The 26,721-nt window shown below is 37.3% G+C and overlaps 1 protein-coding gene across 1 annotated transcript in view; it reads right to left on the minus strand.

Annotated features, from left to right (window-relative positions):
• SPAG17 (sperm associated antigen 17) overlaps positions 1–26,721 on the minus strand; it is a 221,319-nt gene that overhangs the window by 64,410 nt on the left and 130,188 nt on the right. The window contains 8 exon segments of the mRNA XM_024764900.1: positions 227–371; positions 4,272–4,489; positions 9,100–9,259; positions 9,853–10,031; positions 14,528–14,645; positions 16,585–16,760; positions 23,998–24,111; positions 25,455–25,610. Of these exon segments, the coding sequence (XP_024620668.1) occupies positions 227–371; positions 4,272–4,489; positions 9,100–9,259; positions 9,853–10,031; positions 14,528–14,645; positions 16,585–16,760; positions 23,998–24,111; positions 25,455–25,610 (1,266 nt within the window).

Genomic DNA, 26,721 nt, shown 5'->3' on the forward strand with positions numbered 1-26,721 from the left:
AATTATTTTCTTATGTGTATTTTCAAAAATCAGTGAGGTTTCTACCTATCTTATTGTAAAGACATAGAATATTGTCATCTACTTGAAAAAGAATTTGAAAAAGAAGAGATACATGTATATGTATAACTGAATCGCTCTGCTGTACACCTGAAACTAACACAACATTGTTAATCAACTATACTCCAATATAAAAGAAAAATTTTAAAAAAAGAAAAAAAAAACTTACCTGTCTCTTGATCATCCGGAGAAATAATTTGATCTTCATAAACTTGATAAAAGGTTGTGATTCTGGTACCATCAGCATGATCCACTACCCGAGTACCATCTTTCTTTTCAACGATGATCACTTTGTCTTCTCGAGTTGTCATAACCTGAACATACAAAGGCAGAGCAGGTTAATCCCAAGTGTGCTTATTTTTACACCCCATTGATTAACATCAAAATCCTGGTTATTTAGAAGTAAAAGTTTTATCTCATCTACTTGATCTAATCTTTATAACAATCCTGGGAGGCAGGCAATGATGTCCCCATTTTATAGATGAGGAAATTCAGGCTTAGAGAAGTTAAGAAACTTGCTGAGTGTCACTCAGCACGTGCCAGAGCTGATGCTGGACTAAGACTGTCTGACTTCAGAACTGGTGCTTCTTCCATGGTTGCACATTTGTGAGTAAAAAGTTAACATCAGGACTGATCTGACCCAGGTATGTCCAGGAAAATGGTCCCAAGTCCTGCTCCCTTGGAAACTACAGGTTTAAGATAAGCAAGGGACCACTGGTGTCTGTAGTGAGGGTTCTGATGTGGTCTGGTCTCCCCTGAGGAAGCAATGCCAGAGCTTGGATTTTGTGTGCCGGTGCAGGGGGGCAGCATGGGTGAAAGGGGTGCTGGACACAAAGGATCCCAGGGAGCAATGGGCAGAGTGGTGAGAGCAAGGTTAGGAGTGAGGGACCAAACTGGGAAGATTATTAAGCATATTAAGGACACAGTCTTTATCCCAAGGCAGGCAAATCAGTAGTGAAGGGTTTTAAGTATGTGGACTAGAGTAAGAAACACAGAAAACATTCATTTAGTCCTAGCAAGTACTTCAGTCTGAAAGAACACTCAGACCTTTGTATCCTGTAGCTAAATGGTTCACCAGAGAAGCTCTAAACCCCCAGCTGTGTGTGTGTGTGTGTGTGTGTGTGTGTGTGTGTGTGTGTGTGTGTGTGTGAATATGTGGCAGGCATGGAGATGCATAGCCCAGATCTTCCTTCAAGACAGGATTTGCTCCCCAGCTGTGTGGAGCAAAGTTGGCAAACAGCCTCCAGATGTCAGCTCTTCCAGCATCTGCCTCAGCTGCAGAGAGATGCTTTGCCTGACTCACATTGTTCCAGGTGAACTTGGTCCAGTGACTGAGTGAGGCAGGAGTACACCGATATGGTTCCTGCTCCCAGACTTGGGACATTGGGACAGATGACACTGGCTTCTGAGCTCCTGCCAGTTAACCAAGGCTTTGTGGGGTCAGCTCAGCTCCTCCTCTGTCCAATCCTGCTTTCTCCCCATTCCTTTCACAAATGGTGTCCCTTATAAATATCTTGTACCACAAACTTCATTTCAGTGTTTGCTTCTGGAGACCCCAACTGTCAACAATGTATTAAAATTATATAATGCATATTTTTAAATCATTGAGTGTTTTCTAACTTATACTGTCCTAACTGTAAGGGACACAATTTGCACTGAAGTGTCCAGATGGATATGAGAGTGAGTTTGCTAGCTATGTTTTGACTCAAGTGTCTAGGGCTTTTGGGAGTAGGTCACAATTACATTTTTATCTTTTTATAGTAGGCAGAAATCACTATAAGAGAGAAGTGCACACTGATCATTATTTTAAGTTCTTATCGTTGGCACTCTCAGCCAGTGGTAGTATAGATATGTATATCTGTCTATCTATATCTGTCTATCTATCCATCTATCTATCTATCAAATGCGTATAACAAGAAATACTGCTGTAGAATGCAGTGACTGAGAGCATGGACTCTGCAGTTAAGCTGCCTGAGTTCAAATTCTGGTTCCACAGCTGGCTGAGTGATTTAGGCAAGTTGCTTACCTTCTCTGGGCCCTAGTTTCCTTATCTGCAAAATGGAGCCAACACTACTATTCCTCAGAGATGTTATATGGATTAAATGAGATAATGCTGGTAAAGTAATTCACACTTAATTGGTCATCAAGTTAGCAATGATAAATACTAGCTCTTTAACTCATTTATTTATTTTGGCTGTGGCGCATAGCTTGTGGGATCTTAGTTTCTCAACCAGGGATCGAACTTGGGCCCTTGGCAGTGAAAGTGCAGAGTCCTAACCACTGGACCGCTAGGGAATTCCCTATCTAGTTTAGATATTCACAAATTATTATTTAGAATTATTCCAACATTTTATAACACCACATAACATTGACATTTTCTGATCACCATAGGGTAAGATAATCATTATTTTTAGTGGTGGCAAGAACACAATAGAAAGAATATTTACTGAACACCTGATGGTGCTAAATCTGATATTAATCTTCCCAACTATTTTAGGTAATGACTATTATTTCTATTTTAGGAGTAAAGATACTAGATTAGAAACATCCAAAGTCATATATCTAGTAAGAAGCGTGACTTGGGGTTCAAACCCATGACTGCCTCACAGCAAGGTCAGTGGCACTCCTCTAAAATGTGATACTTCATGTCAGATATCACGAAAACACACATTCATTCTCAATTTTGTTTCATATGATCATTGCCCCTTATTTGCATAATAGTTAAGCATATGAGACCTAGAATACAACTTGGGGTCCACATTCTGAATCTACCACCTGCTGTGTGATCTTGGAAAAATTATTTAGCCTGTCTGTAGCTTAGTTGTCTCATATGTAAAATGGAAACAATAGTTTGTTGTGAGAATTAAACAAGTTAGGATGTGGAAAACACCAAGAACAGTGCCTGGCACACAGTGAGCGCTCAATAAATATTATTACTATTGTTGTGATTGCGATTTGACTGTTGGGAGTCTACGCTTGAATCCAGGCTCCTGGATCTTGGTTTGTGCTTCCATAATGGTGCTAGGTATCAGCAAAGGAAATTGAGTGTCATTAACTCAGAAATATTAATCAAATTTGCAAATTAAGCCAAATAATCTGTATCAGGGCTGAATTAAAGTGAGTCATTTGAAGTCACCAAAAAAAAAACAACTATCCTGAGATGATATGTATCTTGAGTCTCACAACAGAGAACTAGCAAACAATGTAAGAGATAATGAAACTATTTCAGAAGTAGGCTGAAGAAGAAAGGAAAACACATTTGGTTAGATAAAGGAATTTATCTCGATAGCAAGCAGACATTTTGCTTTCGACTATCAGCGTGTGGTTGCTAACAAGTGCTGGAAGTCCAGAAACCAGAAATAAGGCATGCAGGAAATCCTTTGTCTTGTTAGATTTAGAGGGTGCTGCAAAGCTCCACATAAGATATTAGAGGAATAGCTGAGGAATGGAAAGAGCCCAGTTTTTAGTCCCAACGACTGGTTCTAAACCTGGCTCCAGCAATTCCTGGTCACATGACTTCACTTGCTGAGGCCCAGCTTCCTCATCTGTATAATATACACTGGTGTGAGGCCTGAATGAGAGAATGTATGCAAAGCCCCTAACAGAAAGCCTATAAAAATATGCTATTGTGCAACCCAGGGGTTTCAATTTCACATCTGCTTGACAGATAAACAAAACTGTTATTTACTATACCACTCATTTGTCACTTTTTCTTAAGTTATAAATAAAATCTTTCTTATAGTTGTTTTGTGGTGGTGTTGAATTTTTGAGTTATTTAATGTGGGCATCTCATTAAATATACCATACATTATTTGAAGTCAAGGATCATGAACAAATTTCTATAATTCATGTCAGGTACACACAAAAAGTAGGAATAAATCAGAGCCCCTCACTTCTAGAAGATAAGACATATAAACAAATACATTCAACATAAAGAAATATAGGATATCATTAATCATATGTCTTAAAAGTAGAATAGAAAATTCATGATTTGTCTCTCACTTCAAGAATTAATATTTCATGATATACTACACTGGTCAAATGAACCACACAATATTTTTAGATTTGGAAAGATGGATCCATCCATTCATCCATACATCCATTACCTAACAAACAGTTATTGAAAATTTATTATTTGACAGGTATTCCTCCATGTGTTGTTTCAGAACCCTAACAATTTAGAAAAATTTGTAATATATAATTGTTTGCCATACCGTTCCATTGACAGGATCTGTGGCTTTAAAGGATAAAAGTGGGGCCAAGTCTGCTATTCTTTCTAATCCTTTGGTGCCAATCCGATTTCCTTGAGGTGTAGTTGTAAACCAGGTGCCTAAGTGAACCTCCACAGGAGCTACTGTTTGAATTGTTTCTGGGGGAGGTTCATGGCTTTCATTTTTATGTGCCACTGATGACTGATTTTTCTGACTTTTTCCTGTGGAAGTTCAAGTAAAATCAAATACAACAAATCAACTATACTCCAACAAAAATTTAAAAAATAAAAAAAAAATTAAAAAAATCAAATGCAACAATATAACTATAATATCACATATAGAATTATTCATTAAGTTTTAATACAGTGTAGGTTACCTCAGACACAGAGAAATTCTAAGTGGTATTCATCAATTATATTATTTCTCAAGAAGCAAAAATTTCAGGTTAAGAATATCTAAATCTTGGTACTTGAACCTTGGCTGGATTCCCATCACCTCCCACAAAACATACACGTGCATACACAGCTCACTCTCCATGGCACAATACCCATTCTTGTCAATTTCTGTACACTTTTAGGTCTTGCTTACATCTCCCTAGATTCCAGATTTGGGGTCCTGTACCCTGGTTTTCAAAGCCTCTATTTTCTCCTGTGTATCTCTGAAATTTTTAGATTCCTTTTTTTGACTTATTATATTCTAGTATAATAGAGTATAATTTTAACTCTTCATTCCTCTGATTTTGTCATTTTTTTTTCAGTCACAGGAAACATCTTTCTTTGGCCCTGGATCTGGAGAACATTACCAATCAAGCATATCCTTGGCCTCTCATATGGAGAGGATTTGTACAGTTTAATTACTACATTGATAATCATCTGATACACATCCCCCCTCAACCCCTCCCCACCCCCGTTCAATTAGAACAGGAAGACAGAATTGAAGAAACCCTCATGGAACCCTGTAAATATTAACTCAATCCCTCTACCTCTGGAGTAAAGGTAGATTTACTCCATTTGTATGAATAATAATGAGTAATCTCATTATTATTTGCCAGGCAAAATTTGCCAGTGTGGCCAAGCCTCGATGATGAAGTAAACTCAGACAGAGAAAAAAATTGCAAAGAATATAGTAAAGGATTGTTGCCTCCAGGAAGATCCTTTAGATTCAGACCATGAAATGTGGATCTTGGTGTAAGATGCAGACTCAACTAATTGGGGGAACCAAAGAAGACAGATATATTTAGCTAAGCCTTTCCATTGCCCTAAGATTTAATTTGGACCTATTTGTATTTCCAGAGCATTAAAAGAGAACTGAAAGATAGACCTGTAGAAATTATTTAGAATGAAGCTCAGAGAGCCAATGTGACAGAAGTAATGAAAGAGAGGTAAAAGCTCTCTAATACACATTTAATTGGAATTCTCGAAGAAGAAGAGAAAGAAATGGATGATAAACAATATTTGAAAAGATAATATTGAGAAAGTTCCACAAGGAATGAAATATACTAATTTACAGATTCAAGAAGCCCAATGTATTCCCACTTGGATAAATAAAAAGAAATCTACCCCTAGTTAAATCATATTGATATTATAATAAAAAAGAAAATATTTTAAAGGTGGTTAGATTGTCTAACAACAATTAGACTGACAGCCAACTTTTCAACAGCAATAGTGGAAGCAAGAAAAATATGAAGAATTATTGTCCACATACTGAGAGAAAATACCTGTCAATCTAGAATTCTACACCCAGTGAAATTATTTTTCAAGAATGAGGACAACATAAAGACATTTTCAGAAAACATCTGTTTTGCAATAAATAGCTTAAAACTTCCAGTTAAAACACAAAAATGTCTAATTTTTAAAACATACGCCTATATGCTGCTCACAAGACACACTTTTAAACATAAACCATAGAAAGTAAAATAAAGTGTGGGAAAAGTTATACTGGAAAAGTTAAACAATAGCTGATGTAGCTATAAAAATATAAGGAAAATCAACATTAGAGTAAAAAAGAATCCTAAAATAAAAAGTCATTGTGTACTGATATAAAGTTAAATTCCCCATGAAGATAAAACAATTCTAAATTTGTAAGTATCTAAAATCATATCCTCAAAATATATAAAGGCAAATCTGAGAACTATAAAAAAGACATAGTTATTTCAGAAAAAAGAAATATGGATTAAACTGTAAGGAGTGAAGAGGCTATTCTACCCTTTCAGGAAATTTAAACATACTTCTGCTGAATAAGTTGACATTGTACATTAAAAAGTCCATAAGGATATAGAATAAGAAATGTCAAAGTTTGAATGTGAGGCAAATATGGCCTACTGTCTGTTTTTGTACAGTCTGTGAAGTAATAATTCTTTGTACATTTCTACATAATTAAAAAATCAAAAGAATATTTTGTTATGTATGAAAATTATATTAAATTCAAATTTTAGTGACCATATCAAAGTTTTATTGGAACACAACACAGCATGCTCATTTGATTATGTATTTTCTAAAGCTACTTTTACACTACAATAGCAGAGTTAGTAGTTGTGATGGAGACCATATGGCTCCAAGTGTCTAAAACATTTACTATCTTGCCCTTTACAGAGAAGTTTCCTGAACCTGGATATAAATTGGACAACACAACTAACAAATTTGATCAAACAGATATAAAGAGAACTCTGTAACATGCTGTATAAATATATATATATAAATTAATTAAATTAAATTAGAAAAAGAGAACTCTGTACTCAATAGCTGCAGGATATATGCAGTTTTCAACTTTTCAAACACAGACAGAATTTTTTTTTTAATTTGACCATATCCATTCCTCTGTCAATGGACATTTAGGTTGCTTCCATGTCCTGGCTATTGTAAATAGTGCTGTAATGAACATTGGGTACATGTATCTTTTCGAATTATGGTTTTCTCCAGATATATGCCCAGGAGTGGGATTGCTACTTCATATGATAGTTCTATGTTTAGTTTTTAAAGGAACCTCCATACTGTTCTCCATAGTGGTTTTACCAATTTACATTCCCACTGACAATGTAGGAGGGTTCCCTTTTCTCCACACCTTCTCCAGCATGTATTGTTTGTAGACTTTTTGATGACGGCCATTCTGACTGGTGTGAAGATGTCATACATGTATACCATGGAATATTACTTAGCCATAAAAAGAATGGAATAATGCCATTTGCAGCAACATGGATGGACCTAGAGATTATCATACTAAGTGAAGTAAGTCAAAGACAAATATCATATGATATCACATATGAAAAGATGCTCAACCTTCCTAATCATCAGAGAAATGCAAATCAACCACAATGATATACTACCTCACACCTCTCAGAATGGCTATCATCAAAAAGAACACAAATAACAAATGTTGGAGAGGATGTGGAGAAAAAGGAACACTTGTACGCTGTTGGTGGGAATGTAAATTGGTGCAGTCACTGTGGAAAATGTTATGGAGGTTTCTCAAAAAACTAAAAATAGAACTACCATATGACCCAGTATATCATTTCACTAAATTTTGAGTTATCAAAAAAAGAATTCACTTTGCCTCCATACAATGTTACTGGGTACCATGATGAGATGTGTGAATCTGAGAGAAAAAGACTAAATCTTAGTCTCACAGATCATTAAAGGCATATGAGAAATTGAGAAAAATTTGTAATGCCTGAGAGACAGTGTAATTTAGGGGTTAGTTGCCCAGACTCAAATCCGAGCTTTACCACTTACTAGCTGAGAGACTTCAAGGAAGTTAATTAACTTCTTTGTGTCTCAATTTTCTCATCTGTAAATTGAGATTATTAAGACACACACCTCACAGAGTTGTTGTGAGTATTCACTGATTTAATATTTTGAAGTATCCAGAATTGTGCCTGGTATACAAGCACACATCTCCTATACATGAAGATCTCTTAAAATGAAAATGATGAACATCCCAACAGCAAACCAAGGAAAGATGTGAATAGAAAATTAACAAAAAGAAAAAAAAAGCAACAAACATCTTTAAAGGTTTAATCTCATCAGTCATCAATGAAATGCAAATTAATATAATAAGATGCATTAATTGTCTATCAAACTGAGTAACATGAAAAGAATGACAATACCCGGCATTGGCAAGGGTATGAGGAAGCAGACACTTTCATACTGTGCTGGAGGTAGGGGCATAAATTGCAAGTGTCTTGGAGGGGAGCAAGTCTGTAATTTAGATTATGGCAGACATGGTTGATTGCTTACACAACACTTCTCCACCTTCCTTTTTCCTTACTAGTAGTGCTCATCTCCTGAGAAAAAAGCCAAAAGTTTCAGATGCTGTTTTCCCAGCCTCAGTCCCCAACCAGGTTTAGTCAATGACATATAAGAGGAGACCCTCTGGGGGTGGGGGAGACTGGTGTAATCTGGGGCTATTTTCCTCCCTGATAAAGAGAGACACTCGAAAGCTCTTGTGTTCACCCTCTTTCCTTTCTGCTTTGGAAGTTACGACATGAGGCCCTCGTGCCTGGAGCTGATGTGGCTCTCTTGCGATTTCGGGGAAAAGAGAAGGACAGAGAAGGCTACACAGAGACTTGATATCACTGATCACTCATCTAACCCTAAAACAGTAGTGTAGGCATTAGAACTAATGTTGTGTCAGAGTACATGATGATATAGGAAAATGTTTGTTCTTTGTTACATAGAGATAAAAGCAATTCATGAAACAATGTGTAATGCTGTGATTCCCACTGAAATTTGCATGTATTCAATGAAAAGATAAGTGTAATTATAATAATATTGAGCATTTATTAAGCCCTTGGATTTATTAAATCCATTATAAATTGAGAGGCTTCGGTTACTACCTTTCTTTGTGATGACAGTCTCTGATGGTGCTGTTTCTGATTTTTGCTGAGAAACCATGCTCATCAAGTCCCCGCTGTGAGGGCTTGCTGGCGCGTCAGCAGGAAGACCAACAGACCCTGAATTGGGACTACTGCTCACAGTACCATCTGCGAAGAGAATCTGAAGAAAAAGCAAAAAATTTCAGCATTCTCAGAAACGAGGAAGAAACTGGTTAACAATACTGTGTGTCAAACTGAAATAGGTTAAAAATAACTCAAAGAAATGTTATTTGCCAACATCCAGACCCAGCAGTATAAAGCATGTTATAGAAGGGTAGATTTGGAGCTCAGAGACAACAGATTAATAACCAGCACAATAATATTGCTTTGTTTTCCATTTACTTTCTATTTTGTTTCTTTTCATTTCCTATCTTTTATCAGATTGACTTGCTTTACGTTTTCCCATTCTTCACCCTTCCCCTATGTAATTGGGAAATTATTCACCCTATTTCAATTTTTCTAATGATACATTTAAAACTTTATCACATATTTAAACGTTTAGTTTCTATCAATATCTATCTAGTATGTATAGTATGCATAGCATCTAAGGCAGTGTTTTTTCTTCCAACTATATTATTCTTTGCCATTTTAAGGCATCATTCATTTTCAAATGAGTTGTTTCTCTTCCTTGTCATAGTACTGTTCCTCACCTTTAGCTTGTTTGTATTTTACTCTGCAGCAGGAAAGAGTAATTTATCTAACGTATTCTTTTACCTGTGTGGATCCATCCAACAGGTATTTGACAACAGTGCCTTGACTGGTAATAACTCTTGATGCCTCCTGCTCCAGAGGTGGCATCACTGTTTTACAGAATTCATAGTGCTTCACCTTCTGGGGGTAGCTCTGTCGGACCATGATGTCCCAAGTGGGTTCCTCGTCTATAACATATTTATCTTAAAAAGAAAAAAGAGCTTACTGAGAACTGTGCAATGCTGTATGGCTGGGATCTTATCTTCCTGCTTAATTGTTTTCATTCTTTTGTCTACATCTGGTTACTAGGGCAGTTTTCATGTCATGACAGATGGCCCAGAGTACTGGTTCTTTGCTGCCTTTCTTATAGTCACATGTAGTAAATAAGGTCATTTACAAGTACCTAATACATACTTTCTGCATGTATAAGCCAGTGTTTCTAATGATGTCCAGAACATTTCAGGGCAAAATTAGGAAGGGAGAGAGTTATTCTGTCTTAGATGTTGCCTTTTCTTCCCATTGGTATTTTTCTCTCACCCTGGATGCACAATGTTTCCCTGGGGTCCCCCAGTTCCCTGGAGCCCCAGGGGAAGTCACTCACTCAGGCTTGCCCTTCTTAAATCATTTATCATCTTTCAAAGTTAACACAACCCTCTCATCTCTAACCAAGTCCAGATTTTTCTCAGAGTTCTACTCTTAGCTGGCAATCAAGAAGAAAACACCTAATAAATTCCTCCAAAAGAAAGTATTATTATTGAGAATTTCTGGTACACAGCAGCTACTCAGATTTCGCTAACTGAATAATTTCCTCTTCTCCATTTAAAAAGTGGTTTAATAACATAAAATCCAATGTCTGTCAGTGATGGAGTCTATTAAAAAATCAGAGTCTATTCATTTGATGAGATGTTATCTAGATTTTTAAAGAAATACATTTGACAAATGTGTATCACCTTGAATATCCAAAATAGAGATGGAATTAAAAGGCTATTTGCAGAAAAATATTTACAGTAAAATATAATTTATGTAAAATTTGCATTATCTACAACTTAACATTATTTGTTATTATGAAGGCATACATATAGCACATTTGTATAAACCTATTTGCACAAAAATCTAAGTCTTGTTAGTGTTCACTATAAGAGAAAGAGAAGGAGTAGACTGTAGAGGGAAATTTGGGGTTACAGCTGTGTCTGTAATTTTAAAAATATATTTTGATTAAAGTATGACAAAAAGAAATCTTTATTTTGTCTGGCCAGCACATCAGTACTTGTTATATTATGTATTATATTTTTCTGTATTAAAAGTTAAAATAAAATGGCATTGGTTCAGGAGGAAAAGAAGTGGTTTATTAACATGAAATGATGGTATTTCAAGGACTACATCAGGCTGGTGGGAAAATATTTTGGAATAAGCACCTTTCAAGGTGCTTGACCCTTCAAGTCACAGAAGTAATAATAAAATAATAAACATCTGTTGAAATATTTCTATATGTTAAATGCTCTGTGTATGTATTTTATTCAGCCCACCTCAACAAACCTTTAAGGTAGACACTTTCATTTTCCAGAGTTTTCCGATGAATAAATGGAGGCTAACTTCTCCAAGGTCACACAGCTGGTAAGAGCAGAGCTTAGATTTGAACCAAGTCTCCGTGCTTAACTATTTTCTTATGCTGTAAAAACAACCACTGCTACCATGACCAAAAATAAAAGCAAAAACCTAACATTGGAATAATACTTTCCAAATTAGAAAGTATTTTCTCATTTAATATTTATAGCAACTCTGTTTAGCAGATGACGTTATTTTATAAATGAAGAAATTCAGGTGGGGAGGGGTTATGACTTGTCCAAGATCACCCTGGCAAGAACTCAAATCTAGGCTCTTTCTTCTTGCACCGTGTGACCTTCTCTCCCTTGCCCAAGGCTGACCCTATGAAGATAGTGCTACTTTGATACTTACGCTGTAATTATATTCAGACTTGAATTAGGATAATCACAATATATGGAGGGTTTTAAAAAGATTTGTTACAGAGTTATTATTATTTTTTTTTTTAAAGGATCCAACAGCATTTTAAAAAATAAATTTATTTATTTATTTACTTTTGGCTGCATTGTGTCTTTGTTGCTGCACGTGGGCTTTCTCTGGTTGCAGCAAGCAGGGGCTACTCTGTTGCAGTGCGTGGGCTTCTCACTGTGGTGGCTTCTCTTGTTGCAGAGCATGGGCTCTAGAGCTCAGGCTCAGTAGCTGTGGCTCATGGGCTTAGTCGGTCCGCGGCATGTGGGATCTTCCCAGACCAGGGATTGAACCCGTGTCCCCTGCATTGGCAGGCGGATTGTTAACCACTGCACCACCAGGGAAGTCCCCAGGCAGAGTTATTATTAACCACATTGTCTACCCTGACATAAAGATGAAAACATCAGACTAGAAAATGAAACTAATGGAAAAGACCGGTGAAACAAGTATTAAGCTGTGGTTTGCTAACAGAATCAAGAAAACAAGCAAGGAAACAAATATGTCCTTAAACTTAAAAAGAATATCCCTCTCAGTTCCCTCATAGCATCTTTGACTTCGGAAGACTGTCAGTGGCCTTCAGTCTTAGCACACACAGTTGGTCCCATCACGGAAAACCTGGATCACTAGGAATACTTGGAAATAGAAACAAGGGTTCATGGTCTATTTTTAACAATTCAGAAAGCCCAGTGAAAAGAAAAATTGAGATGAAACAGATCGACTACAACATTAAGTTTCTTCTCATTTGGCTGGCAAGTGAATACAACATTGAATTATTTTTCAATAAGCATACTCTTTTTCTTTGGTACACTTTTTAAATATGGGGTACATAAGGAAATTATAATAGAGTATATTTGGTCGTGAAAATAGGATTCACTGATATAATGTAACATTTGTCAGAACTCCCTTGCCCAAGGCTGACCCTATGAAGATAGTGCTACTTTGATACTTACGCTGTAATTATATTCAGACTTGAATTAGGATAATCACAATATATGGAGGGTTTTAAAAAGATTTGTTACAGAGTTATTATTATTTTTTTTTTAAAGGATCCAACAGCATTTAAAAAAATAAATTTATTTATTTATTTACTTTTGGCTGCATTGTGTCTTTGTTGCTGCACATGGGCTTTCTCTGGTTGCAGCAAGCAGGGGCTACTCTGTTGCAGTGCGTGGGCTTCTCACTGTGGTGGCTTCTCTTGTTGCAGAGCATGGGCTCTAGAGCTCAGGCTCAGTAGCTGTGGCTCATGGGCTTAGTCGGTCCGCGGCATGTGGGATCTTCCCAGACCAGGGATTGAACCCGTGTCCCCTGCATTGGCAGGCGGATTGTTAACCACTGCACCACCAGGGAAGTCCCCAGGCAGAGTTATTATTAACCACATTGTCTACCCTGACATAAAGATGAAAACATCAGACTAGAAAATGAAACTAATGGAAAAGACCGGTGAAACAAGTATTAAGCTGTGGTTTGCTAACAGAATCAAGAAAACAAGCAAGGAAACAAATATGTCCTTAAACTTAAAAAGAATATCCCTCTCAGTTCCCTCATAGCATCTTTGACTTCGGAAGACTGTCAGTGGCCTTCAGTCTTAGCACATACAGTTGGTCCCATCACGGAAAACCTGGATCACTAGGAATACTTGGAAATAGAAACAAGGGTTCATGGTCTATTTTTAACAATTCAGAAAGCCCAGTGAAAAGAAAAATTGAGATGAAACAGATCGACTACAACATTAAGTTTCTTCTCATTTGGCTGGCAAGTGAATACAACATTGAATTATTTTTCAATAAGCATACTCTTTTTCTTTGGTACACTTTTTAAATATGGGGTACATAAGGAAATTATAATAGAGTATATTTGGTCGTGAAAATAGGATTCACTGATATAATGTAACATTTGTCAGATGAAGAAACATGGTCCAAAGACAGTAAGTTACTGGAAGGGCCATACAGTTAATTAGAACTCAAGTCCCGGCTCCGTGCTTGCTTTGTTGCCTCTCCTACTTCTACTGCAAGAGGGGGTCTTCATTTAAATGATGTTCAAATCAATCACCAGTGTGGATGCCCCCCTGCATCAGGTTAATTAAAGGAGTCCTGTTGTACTTACGTATTCATCTTAATAGGTTAGGAGCCACGTACAGAATCAACAGAAGTAAGAGACCCTATAAAAGTATATATTGATACCTGGGAACGAGACTGGTTTTCTTCATCCATTTAACCTGCACTTATCTTTACCTACTCTGTGCTCACCATCCTTTGTTTTGATCGGACCAGCGAAGTTCTGTTCCTGTGGCCCTTTGTAGAGGAAGGACACAGGACCACACAGTAGTTACTAAGAGCATTGGCTTTGCCACCACTGGACCAAGAATGGCATTTTATCTCTGCCACTTAGGAACTGAGTGACCTGGGGTAAGTTACTGAACCTTCTGATGCCTCGATTTCTTTATTTTGTGAAAGAAAATTATTAGGACTTAGCTTATAGTAGTTGTATTTTGTCATGTATGTTAAGTATTTAGATAGTGCCTGGCCCACAGTAAGTGCTCAAAAATGGTGGTCATTATTGTTATTAGCCTATTATTCATTATCAACAAGTTTATTTAACTGGTAGGAAAATACACAATTTCAATGGTGATTGAAGTGTTTTCTATATGACTTTTTCCCCCTGCCTCCTCATCCTCCTGGCCAGCACTCACCTGGGGACTCTTGCCCAATGAAGGTCACCTGGAGCCCATTGGGGCAAGACACGTTCAGGTTTTGGAAGGTGGGAACATAAAGAGTCTCTTGTAAAACAGGTTCTGGTTCTACTTCTTCCTGTAAATAGTTCAACGTGTGAATAATTTCCTGTCATTTTCTAAATGAGATATTGATTTATTATGACTAAACAAAGACTTGCTGAATGCTTAGACTATGACTTGCCCAGGACTAGTGAGCCCTGCAGTGGAGCCTATAAGGATGCATGAGTCTCTACCTTTGTGCAATTGATATTTTGCCTGTAGAATGGCACACAGACATATGAAACAGCTAAATAACAGTACCAAATGGTTGGTACCTCTTTCCTCAGAAAAGGGAGATATCAAAGTTAATGAGACTAATTAGGAAAGGATCATGGAGGAGCTGAAGCTTGAACTAGGCCTTGAAAGATGCCTCAGTTTGGACATGTAGATGTAAGGGCTGACCAAGATCCCCACCACCTTCCTTGTGTGATTCTTACAGTTTGCATGCTAGAGACATTATGCTATTAGGATTTGTGTCTTTATTTTCCTATAATGAGCATACACTGCTTTTGTAGTAAGTAAAAATAATAAAAGACAATAAAAAAAGATTATTTATAAGTTTTAATGAGGGTTTGGGTGTGTCTACTTAACAGATTCTAAATAATTTTATGCTCACTATGCCTGAATCCCTTGTTTGGTTATATGTACTCCAGGATGAAAATTATTCGGTTACTTCCAACCCACCCCTAACGATAATCCTTTCAGTTTTTCCAGTTGATTTGCTCAGCGGCTCGCCACTAAAATCATTCCAACTGATCCCCCAGTGTTGGATCTTTAATTTATTCTCTCTAGTTCTCTACTGTTGATCGTTTAGGTTGTCCTGCCTTTGTTATTAATAGAGAATAAAATCTGGATCATTGGCTGAAAATCAATTAAAAACACAAAGCAAAATTAAGAGGTAAAAGCTTATGAAATTCTGTAAAATGAACAATACTGCTCAAAGACACAAACAAGCCATGACAAATGTATCATTACACTCAAAACCAGTAATTATCCCCCACCCTTTCATTGTCATCAATTTAAAAAAATGGTGGGTGGACCGACTGGTTTGCCACCAAATTGCTTTCAGCTACATTAATGAGTTACCTGGGGATACTATACTCAGTACTTGAACATTTCTACTTAAGGGTCAAGTGTCCTAGCTTGAGAAAACTCATCTAGTAAAGCTGTGTAAATATGGTGCAGAGGCTAAGTAACATTCAAACCCCATAACTTTCAAAGGGTCAGGCTCTGAAATCCAGGTCCCTGATCACTTTTTAACACTTCTTTTTTCTAATAAGTTGAGACTTTGTACATTGTACAAACCGTACAACTGTACTAGTAAAACTGAAAGAGTCAAGATTTGATCAGTAGTTTCCTTCTTGTCGTTCTTTTAGAACCTCTTTTGATCTATATACTTCTATTAGGAAAATGTTTAGAGTCAAAGAGCTCTCAAGTGTGTGTGTGTGTGTGTGTGTGTGCGTGCGTGCGCGCGCTTGTTTGCATATGGTGAAGGGTTAGAGGTAGAGGGTGGACTGCTTTTTAACTGGAAGTGGGTTGTCCTTTAGTCTTGCTGAATTCTTAGTACATCAATATCTAAGTCCAGATCTACCTAACCGAAGTGTTTCCACTATTTAGTTAGAGATCCTCCCCTTCCAATTGTTGTTTATCTCAATGGAATTAAATTCAGTATTGAAAATAAGGACTGGTAGGAACTTGACCATCAAAGCAAGGAACATACAAGATTCAATGTGGAAAAATGGTTGAACTAGTTATGCTGAGTTTGAAATGAATGACCTGAGACAGTTTGTTTAAGACAGTATGTCTCCTGGTGTGGGAATTCAACTCCTGTGCGCAGACCTCTTCTTGTCCATTCAAAACTGAAAGTACAAGGAGTATTACTGATGTAATAACACTATTGACACAACTCATGATTTAAAAAAAGTTAACATTGAGGCAGAAGCAGAGTTTGGGAATACATGGCAAGGCCCACTTACCTTTTTCTCTTCTTCCTTTGGGAGCTCCTCTTCTTTAAGAGATTCTTTGGATTTTTCTTTGCTTTTTGTTTTCCCTTTTCCTTTGCTTTGAGGAATACTCACTATAACAGGAATTACTGTCGGAGTATGTGCTGATGGGATATTCAACATTGCTTCCAAGTTAGGATCCTTATCCTCTATAAAGAGAAAGAGGAGAAAACAAGTAAATTAGACATTTATATTTGATATGTTTGTTAAATAAAATTTACATCTCAAACATTTATACCACTTGGCAATTTTTACCTTGCTGAGGAGGATTGATCAGTTGGATAGGTTTCAGGGGTAATGTAGTTGATTTGGAAATCAAAATTGTAGCTTAGAAATTTGAGGCACTTAATACTTTGATGCATTTGATTGAGTCATGATTTCACATACTCTTGCCTCCCTATCTAGATTGTAAACTCCTCATGACAGGGCAGTAACCATCTCTTCATTTTTTTGAGAAATATTTATTGAGGCTCATATGTAAAACGTGTGGAGCAGTGGATAATAATGAAAAAGAAAAATAAAGGACCTTATGAAGTCAAAATAGTCTAAATAAGACCTGTACTCAAATAGCTTCAATACAAGGACATATTAAATAGAAACATAAGGGATACAAACAAGGAAATTTAGAAAAGAAATAGATTATTTCTGGCTGAGATGATAAAAGAAGTTTTCTTATTGAAGACTGATTTTATTCTGGGTTTAATGGATTGTTAGAATTCTAAAAGGAGAGCCAATCCATGGAGGAACTATGTTGGAAACTTCCAAGCATCCCCTTACGTCTTAGGTTATATTCTCTTCTGGGTTCCAGGGTAACACTCCCACCTGGATCTCCTCTTACCTCTTTCGTTATTTTTTTCTCAGTCTCCTTTAATAACTCTTCCTCTTTGTTAAATGTTGGTAGGTCCCAGTTTTTTTCCCCCTTCTCATTACACAACAGATGTTCTCAACTCTGGCTGCCCATAATCATTTTTCATGGAATTAAACGAAATGCTCAGGCCCCCACCTTGACTCTCTGCGGACGAGGCCCAGGCATTTATAGTTGTGAAACACAATCACATGTGACTGTGATACACAGTGAGGGCTGAGAGCTTTTATTATCTCTATTAGATCTGAGTATCTTGTTCACTACTGGGGCTCCAGCTGTCATCTACATTTGAATGACTGCAAAATTTACATCTCCGGGCACAAGCTTTCTTCTCAGCTTCAGATCTGTATTTCCAACTGCTCTTAGACATCTCCCCCTGCTTGTGGTACTGGAGACATTTCAAAATCAGTAAGTCTCTCCTCTTCCAAGCAGATAACCCTCCCTCCTATGTTCTCAACCTCAGTCAATGCCATGACCAATCATGCACTTTGTTTCTCAAGTTAGACATTGAGATTGTATGCATTTTCTCTTTTTGACTCACCCTATACATCCAAGCAGTCACACAGTCCTCAGAAATTTCTCTCAAATCATGCCTCTCCTATCTATTCCTACCACCTTAGTTCATATTCTTATTCACTTGCTTGATTTTTTGTAGCAGTTTCCTAATACCACCACCTCAGTGTACTTTCCAAGCTATCACTATGATTATGTTCCTAAAATGAAATCTTTTCATGTCACTTCCCTTTTCGTACTTAAAAAACTCTGGCGCTCACAAATCTTATAGGACACACAATGCTCACTCACCCTCCTCCACTCCAGTCACACTCAACCTCTCATTTTTCTGTAAAGATGTCATGCTTTTACCCAACTGTGTACTTATACAAATGGTTCTTACTGTCTAGAATTCCCTTTCCTTGCTGCTTTGTCAGGATAGTTCCTACTCACCTATAAAGTCTCATCTCAGATGCTATGCTTTCTCTCTCAAGTATTTTCTGGCTGTCCCCAGTACTTGGTTTATATATAATTTCTAGCACTTATGCGGTTATTTCACTATTTATGGTTTCTGTTCCCATTAGACAATGAATTCTTTGAGTAGCTGTAACGTGGTTTTATTCATCTTAGTGACTCAGTGCCAGCAAGATGCCTGACTCATAGCAAGTACAGAATATAAATAGCGAATGGCATCTAGTTAGAGGCAGCTGGAAACTCCTCCCTCTCATCCCCATCCATTTACTCAATCAGTAAATATTTACTGAGTACCTACTACTATGTACCATGCATTGGGTAACCAGTGATGAATGAGACATCAGGAACTTGTAACGTAATGAGAAGCTCAGATGAAGAGAACCTCAGGTATTCAATGTCATGTGTTAAGCCCGTGATAGGAAAAGTACAGAGTGACAGGGGAACCCAGCAGAAAGGCATTTGCCACAAAACACTTCCATACAAGCTGTACTTTATACAGTTGTCCTTCAGTATACACAGGGGGTTGGCCCCAGAACACCCCATGGATACCAATATCTGTGGATGCTCAAGTAAGTCCCTTATATAAAATAGTGTAGTATTTATTTGCATATAACCTATGGACATTCTCCCACATACTTTAAATCATTTCTAGATTACTTATAATACCTAATACAATGTAAATGCTATAAAATAGTTATTATACTGCATTTAGGAAATAATGACAAAAAATTAGTCTGTACATGTTCAGTACAGACGGAATCATGCAACCATCATGTGCTTAACTACATGGTACACGTCAGCAACAACATAACATTATCTTTCCTTCAACACTTACAGATGGCTTTTGTTTAATGACCCCAAAGAGAAATACATGGAATAAAACACAGAATATTTAAAATACATATAGAAAATATAATCATAGAAAAAATATTAATTCTCTCTCTCTCTCACATGCACACACACATAGTGTTAATCACCCAAACCCTAGTTCTCCTGTCTTGATTACCCTTGCATGATGATGATTGCTATATGGTGTCTATGGTACCGATGTGGCAAGGTGATGAGATGTGTGGCACTCTAGGTAAGTGGTGAGACATCAGGCTGAGTTAAGTCTTCTGACAGGATGTCAGAAGGATTATCTAGTCAGGAGAACTGGGTTCCAATTGCAGACACTGTCACTTTGGAGGAGGCTCAATAATACTAATGTCAGGATATCTGGAGGTTGAGGGCTGAGGATCTTAAAGCATTGAAGTTCTAGGCTTCACAACTGCAGATGCTTTAGTTAGAAACATTGTTATAGGAAGCTGTTTCTTCCTTTTCTTTGCATCATCAAACAAGTCTTGCAATGATTGTTGGCATAATGCTATACCTTGGATACCACAGAGGCTTCAGTCTATCAAAGGACTGTACTTGAGGATCATATCCTTTAACACTTGCACCTATTGAAAAAGCACTGCAATATTTTCACATGTCCAAATTGATGGCTCTGCTTCCTCTAAATTTTCTCTGTAGAAAAAATCATCTGTAGATGACTTCGGCAGATCTTTGAGTTCCTTGTTGGTAAGGATTCCTCTATACTCTTCTATGTGTTCCTTGATGTCACCCTAGATCATGTCAAAGAAGCCTCCTCCCCCCGCCAACTTCCCTTGCAACATTCAAGATATTCCTGATTTCCACATCAATAGTGGGGAAGCCCCTGAGATCATCGACTACCTCACACCATAATGGCTTCCAACATGCATTGACTGTCTTAGGCTTTAGGGCACCTACAGCCTCTGCAGTAAGCACAGTTCCAACCATAATTGTGACGCTCTTCCATAAATCCACTATTTTTTAAATAAATTTATTTATTTACTTACTTACTTTTGGCTGCATTGGGTCTTTGTTGCTGTGCGTGGGCTTCCTCTAGTTGTGGCGAGCAGGAGCTACTCTTCATTGTGGTGCACGGGCTTCTCATTGCAGTGGCTTCTCTTGTTGCCAAGTGCGGGCTCCAGGAGCGTGGGCTTCAGTAGTTGCAGCACACGGGCTCAGTAGTTGTGGTGCACAGGCTTAGCTGCTCTGCAGCATATGGGATCTTCCTGGACCAGGGATGGAACCCGTGTCCCCTGCATTGGCAGGCAGTTTCTTAACCACTGCACCACGAGGGAAGTCCCTAAATCCACAATGTTGCAATCAGGGTTAGCACCAAGGGCAGCATGAATCTTCCTCAAGGTGAGGCAGGTATAAGTTGCCTTAATGTCCTCGATGATGCCTTCACTGAGTGGCTGCAGCAGTGATACAGTGTTAGGAGGCAGGAACATCACTTCCACTTCCTTGTCAATGAGGCAGAGAAATTGAGTTAGTTGGGAGCATTGTCAATTATGAGGAGCACCTTGAATAGTAGCTCTTTCTCTTTGAGGTATTTCTTCATTTCAGAAATGAAGCACTGGTGGAACCATTCCAAGAACAAGACGGCTGTCACCCAAGCTTTCCTGTTGTGCTGCCAGAACAGCATAGACAATTTTTGTTTTTGTTCTTTTGGGCCCAGGAGTTGTTTGCTCATAGACTAGGCTTGATCATGTGACCTGCTGCATTGCCACATAGCCCGAGAGTAAGGTAAGCTTTCCAGTCCTTGAACTCCAGGGCCTGCTTGGCATTCTGACGGATGTAGGTACGACTGGGCATCAGCCTGTTTTATCACGATTGAAGACTTGCTCTAGAAGGTAGCCTTTCTCTTCTTGAGTTCTTCTGGGAACAGTGATGTTGCTTTGGCACTGGCCGATGTCAATTCTCCTGTGATCTTTAAGTTCTTGAGGGTGTAGCATTTTACCAGCTAACCAGCCATCTATTAGTGCCCTTAAACTCCTTCTTCTCACTCTCCTCACCCCTCACAACAGTGCACACAGAGGCTAAGTGCTCTTTCATGCGTAATTTTGCCATCCAAAGGGACATACTTCTGTAACATGTCCCCTAGCCACATACAAAATACAAGCACTTTGTAAGCACTTTGTCATGAACCTGCGAGACCATTTTTGCCATTGTAGGGGCAGCTCTAACCCTTCCATGAACTTCGGCTTCTTTCTGCTTTACTGTGAGAATGTTCCATTTGTTCTTAGTGACCTTACATCCCACTTTGGCAAGCCACATGCCACTTTTCAGAGGATCAAAGATCTGTATTTTCTTGTCGAGAGACAGCACTTTCTGCTCTCTCTTGGCATTTGATTGTTTTGACCACTTAACTGCTTTTTGGGAGCCATTTTTTACAGAAACTAAGCATGAACACACAATACAAGTAGCAAACGAACGGGACGCCAGACCAGCAATGCTCAGACAATGAGCACTGGAGAGAGTGCAGGTCTGTGACGTGGTAGGTGGCCACAGTAGGGTGTGCCTACACATCACTTCATTCGTGGCTTCAGCATAGTGATCGGCATGGGGCAAATTTGGGGGCAAAATTTTGCTTTTTGCAACTTTCTGGAATTTTTAAAAAAGTAATCTTTTCCATTCAAGGTTGGTCGAATCTGCGAATTCAGAACCCATGGATATGGGATACAGAGGACTGACTGTACTGTGCAGTTTGCTTTTCTACAAACGTGTCAGGCTTTGACACTACTGAGCTTTTGCACATGCTATTCCTGGTATAGAATTCCCTTCCTTTGATTCTTTGCCTAAGCAATTTCCACTCAACTCCAAAGACCCAGTTCACATGGGTGAAGCATTCCTCAGAGCAAGTCACCTGTAATCTGAGTCCTGAAGTATAGGAGGAAGTTCATTGTTGAAAGTGGTGATGTACGTAGCAAGAGAAAGAATTCTGAGCAAGGGGCACAGCATGGGCAATTGGTCAGAGATAAGAGAGAGCACAGTTCATCAAGGAACTGAAAGGCACAGAAGAGACGAGGGTAGCCAAGAGCTGGAGATAACCTAAATGTCCACTGACAGATGACTGGATAAATAAAATGTGCTGTATACATTCAGTGGAATGCTGTTCAGTCTTAAGAAAGAAATTCTGTAATGTGTAACAATGTGGATGACCCTTGAGCACATTATGCTAAGTGAAATAAGCCAGTCATAGAAAGACAAACACTGCATGATTCCACTTATGTGAGGTATCTAAAATAGTTGAATTCATAGAATCAAAGAGTAGAATGGTGGTTGTCAGGGGCTGCGGAGAGAAGGAAATTGGAAGCATAAAGTAATATCATAATCAACGGGCATAAGTTTCAGTTAAGCAAGATCAATAAGCTCTAGAGAGCTGTATATATTGAATTAAGAGGGGGGAATTGGATTGGAGATTTGTTTAGCCACTAGCAGATAAATGTTCTTAAATATTAGTATTACATGCATCCTTAAGGAATTTATAATATATTTTTTACAAAGACTCATGCCTTCAACTTTTTTAATATACAGGAAGTAAAACATTACTTATTATCTACACTATAAACATTTTCAAATGCAGTACCTATAAACTGAAATTAGGAACATCTGTATTAAATGGAAAGATTGCATATTAATTTAAGGATTAGATCAAGAATAAGTAAATCACTTAGAAAATAGCAGCAACATAGTTGATATAGAGTGTAAATATCTTAATGTAAAATAATGATAACCTTGTTCAGTAGGAGTATGGTTTGTTAGTGACTGTGTGTGATTGTGGATTTTAATACATAATTTGTTAGGCAACAAATGACTTTTCCAATTGTTGGATTAAAAATGAATCAACTACAAAATTAAAAGTCAAAACCCCAAATAAAGCAAAAATACTAACAAATTTAATGGGCTCTCTAACCCACTAAAGTACTACAATACTTGGCACAAGGTAAGAAACATGGATTAATGATCCATGGGAATATTGTCTCTAGAGAAATGAAACTACATAGTATGGCAGATAATTGGATCACCACAATTCACATGTAGTTTAAGGTCACACAACATAGGGATTACCTTTTGATTTTATAAAGCTTTTTTTTTTTCAATCTCTTGTGGTTAGATCCCTGTAAAATGCATGAGAACCCACAAGATTTCCTAACTGGTTCTTGGTAAAGTGACAGGTCATTTTGTGGTTTGTAAGGAAATAGCTTCCAGTTGGAGAACTTGTTTATTAAGAGTAGGGTAAATAAATCCTTCAAGATGTCCAATGAATGGCTCCTTTAAGATTAATGTTCTGAAGCACATTGAGGAGTTCCATAAACACAGGATTCATAGAAATATTATCCTGTAGAAAATCAAGAGGATTCTTTGGCAAATCATGTTTTTTTTTGGTACCAACTAACAGACTTATTTTCATGGGTTAGTTAACAAAGATAACTTATATGTATGTACATGTGGTTATATGTGAGATTATATGTATGAAAAGTACTGTTTAAAATGTCAAACTATTGTTATTTTCTACATATGAAATATTATATATGTACATACATATGTACACACACATATGTATGTACACACACATATATTCCCACTGCTCAGGAAATGAGGGGCATTAAATCAGAACATGTTTATCAACAAGTAAGCTGATGGAGGGTGGGCAGCTGCCCTTGGTCACGGGACACTTATCCTTTCTGTTGTGTTTAATTCACCTGGCGCCATTCCACTCGATCCATAGTAACTTATTGAGAGGCAGATTCCATTTTCCAAGGTGGCAGAAAAAGATCCAAACTTGCTGACAGCTTTATTCTCTGCATTTGATTCTTCTAAAAGATAAAATCAAATCAAGGACATTTTTGTTTTATCAAAAAGAAATGTAAGCAAAACTCAGTGTGAAGTGGAAATCACCCAAATATGTAAAAGCATGGATATGATTAAGTAAATTATGATATGTACATATACCAATAAATTATTATGAAATCATTAAAAAGTCTTTTTTTTTTAAATCTTTAGATATATATTTTTTAATCAAAGTATAATTGACTTACATTAGTTTCAGGTACACAGCATAGTGGTTTGATATTTTTATAGATTATGCACCATACAGTTATTATAATATGATTTTTAAAAATATTTAATGAATAGGAAACTGCTCATCATGATAAAGTGAAAGACATACACTGTGAATAGTGGTTACTGCTGGGATGGTAGAATTATGAGCAACTGTCATCTTTTTAAAGTATTCCTATATTTCCGAATTTTTATACTAAACCATATATTTTTATATCAGATAAAACAAAGAAGAGTAATTTTAAAATTTCTGTTTTTAAGTTCTTGGGTACATTCAAACTTGTCAAACATTGTATTCTTACCTTGAATTTATAAAACACTGTGACTGTAACTAAATTTATTAGCTAGATTTAGTTATTGATCTTATTACTTATTACTAACTTGAGTCCAAAAGCATTTTATTAATTAACTCATCTCCATTTGCAGATATAACCTACACTGGGCAAGAAGCAATTAATTTTTCCAGCTGGTGTTGCCGGGACATGTTAAATGGTGTTATCAAGAAGTTTCATGGTGTATGATCAATGGACATCCACTTGGAACTCTCATCTACAAGCAGGTCGAGATGCTCATGGCCAAATTTAGGATTTTTTTTCTTGTTCTTGCAGTTTAAGAAAATTGATACTACATGGAGATCCAAGTGATAGATCATAGATGGAAACCCTATCATTCACAGCCAATATTGCAGAGAAGCCAAACCTTCTGTAGGAATCAGTTAATAAGCACCTGAGTCCTAGAGATTGCACTTGGTACAGTGCATTAAACAAAATTCAGAACAGAAAGGACATTGCAAACTCAATGTTGCTACAAAAAGGTAGCCAGGCGAGGTAGACTCTGCATGCCAGCTGGAATCAAGAGCTGGGTTCCCAGAAGAGGCAAAACCAAGTAAGCAGCCCACTATAGATGGGCTATGTATATGATGTATATCCCCTTTACATTAGGGAAAGTGCATATAAACAAGATGGCGAAACACTTCAGTTATCATCTGTAAAAATTACACATGCTACCTGCCAGGGATGCATGTGTTTCTGTTAGGTGGATAGGTTTGACCTATGGTGGAAGTACTGATACCCATTGCCACAAAGATGCAGCTGCTTACCTTTTTCAAAATGTTGCTCTCCTTCTCTTTCTTCTTTCTCATCTTCTGAAGGATAATCCTCTTTTTTCTCCTTTTTCACAATTTTCTTAGGGTCTCTTAAATGAATTAAAAAATTGTGCTTGTCCTTTTTCACTTTCACTTTGATAAAAGTTGGGCCTGGAGAAGAATCATGGGATAGAAAATGGGCTGATTGTGATGCCCCAATTAAGCTCTGTGATAAGACCTCTAAATAATGCAGCATAGCATTTAAGTCAGGGACTAGAAATACCTAGGGATGTCACTACCTTTATAAAAAGATACCTAAAAGAAAAAAGTGATGGTGGAATTCCAGGAAGGAACAGCAGGTGGATCAGGGAGATGTTTGCAGACTTTCTGCTCATACCTAAAATCCAATTACAGAAGGGAGAGTAAATTGGCTAAGGTATACCTACACTCAACTTTATGATCAATCACACGTGATGGTTAACGTGAAAGGATTTTGTAATTGATAAAGAATTGCATAAATGTTAGTTACAGTAGTTATTATATAAGAATTTCCCAACCAAAACATTTTCTGCTAGTGTTTTGACTCATTCTTTGTCTCCTCTTCCAGTTCTTTTCTTTTTTTTTTAACCCAGCCTTTCCTTTTCAACTTTCATTGAATGATCATATCTCAAAGTTGATAGAATTAAGATAAAAATATACTTACTATGAACCATCTGAAACATATATATTATATGCATATGCAAATATTCATAAGAGTAAAGAACGGTTACTGAAAATGGAACATAGCATTTTAAAACTTGAGTCCAGTGCTTTTCTCAGTTCTGTGATTCTGAGTTCCATTTTTAATTACTACTATTTGTACCCTACACCCAGGGTTGATATTCAAAATATTAAACACTAAAAAATATTGTAATATAAATAAATATGCACACCTATCTATTAATAAAAATCCCTTTCATGTTTTAAATGTCTTTACTTTTATTTTTTGGCTGCACCAAGTGGCCTGCGGGATCTCAGTTCCCAGACCAGGGATCGAAGCCCCACCCCCTGCAGTGGAAGCCGGAGTCCTCACCACTGGACCACCAGGGAAGTCCCCCCTTTCATGTTTTAAATAAACAAACCTTATATAATAAAACAGTCTGGCATTTGATATAAGTTGTACCACAAACCATTCTTTAAATAATTTGAATAATTTGCAGGCCTTTTTATTTTAAAAATCATTGGTAGGATCTTTTGTTTGATGTGGCAGTTACTATCTAATGATGCTTGAGCCATGATTCCA

Source organism: Neophocaena asiaeorientalis, unplaced genomic scaffold (genome assembly GCF_003031525.2).
Source record: "Neophocaena asiaeorientalis asiaeorientalis breed wild unplaced genomic scaffold, Neophocaena_asiaeorientalis_V1.1 scaffold62, whole genome shotgun sequence".
NCBI lineage: Eukaryota > Metazoa > Chordata > Mammalia > Artiodactyla > Phocoenidae > Neophocaena > Neophocaena asiaeorientalis.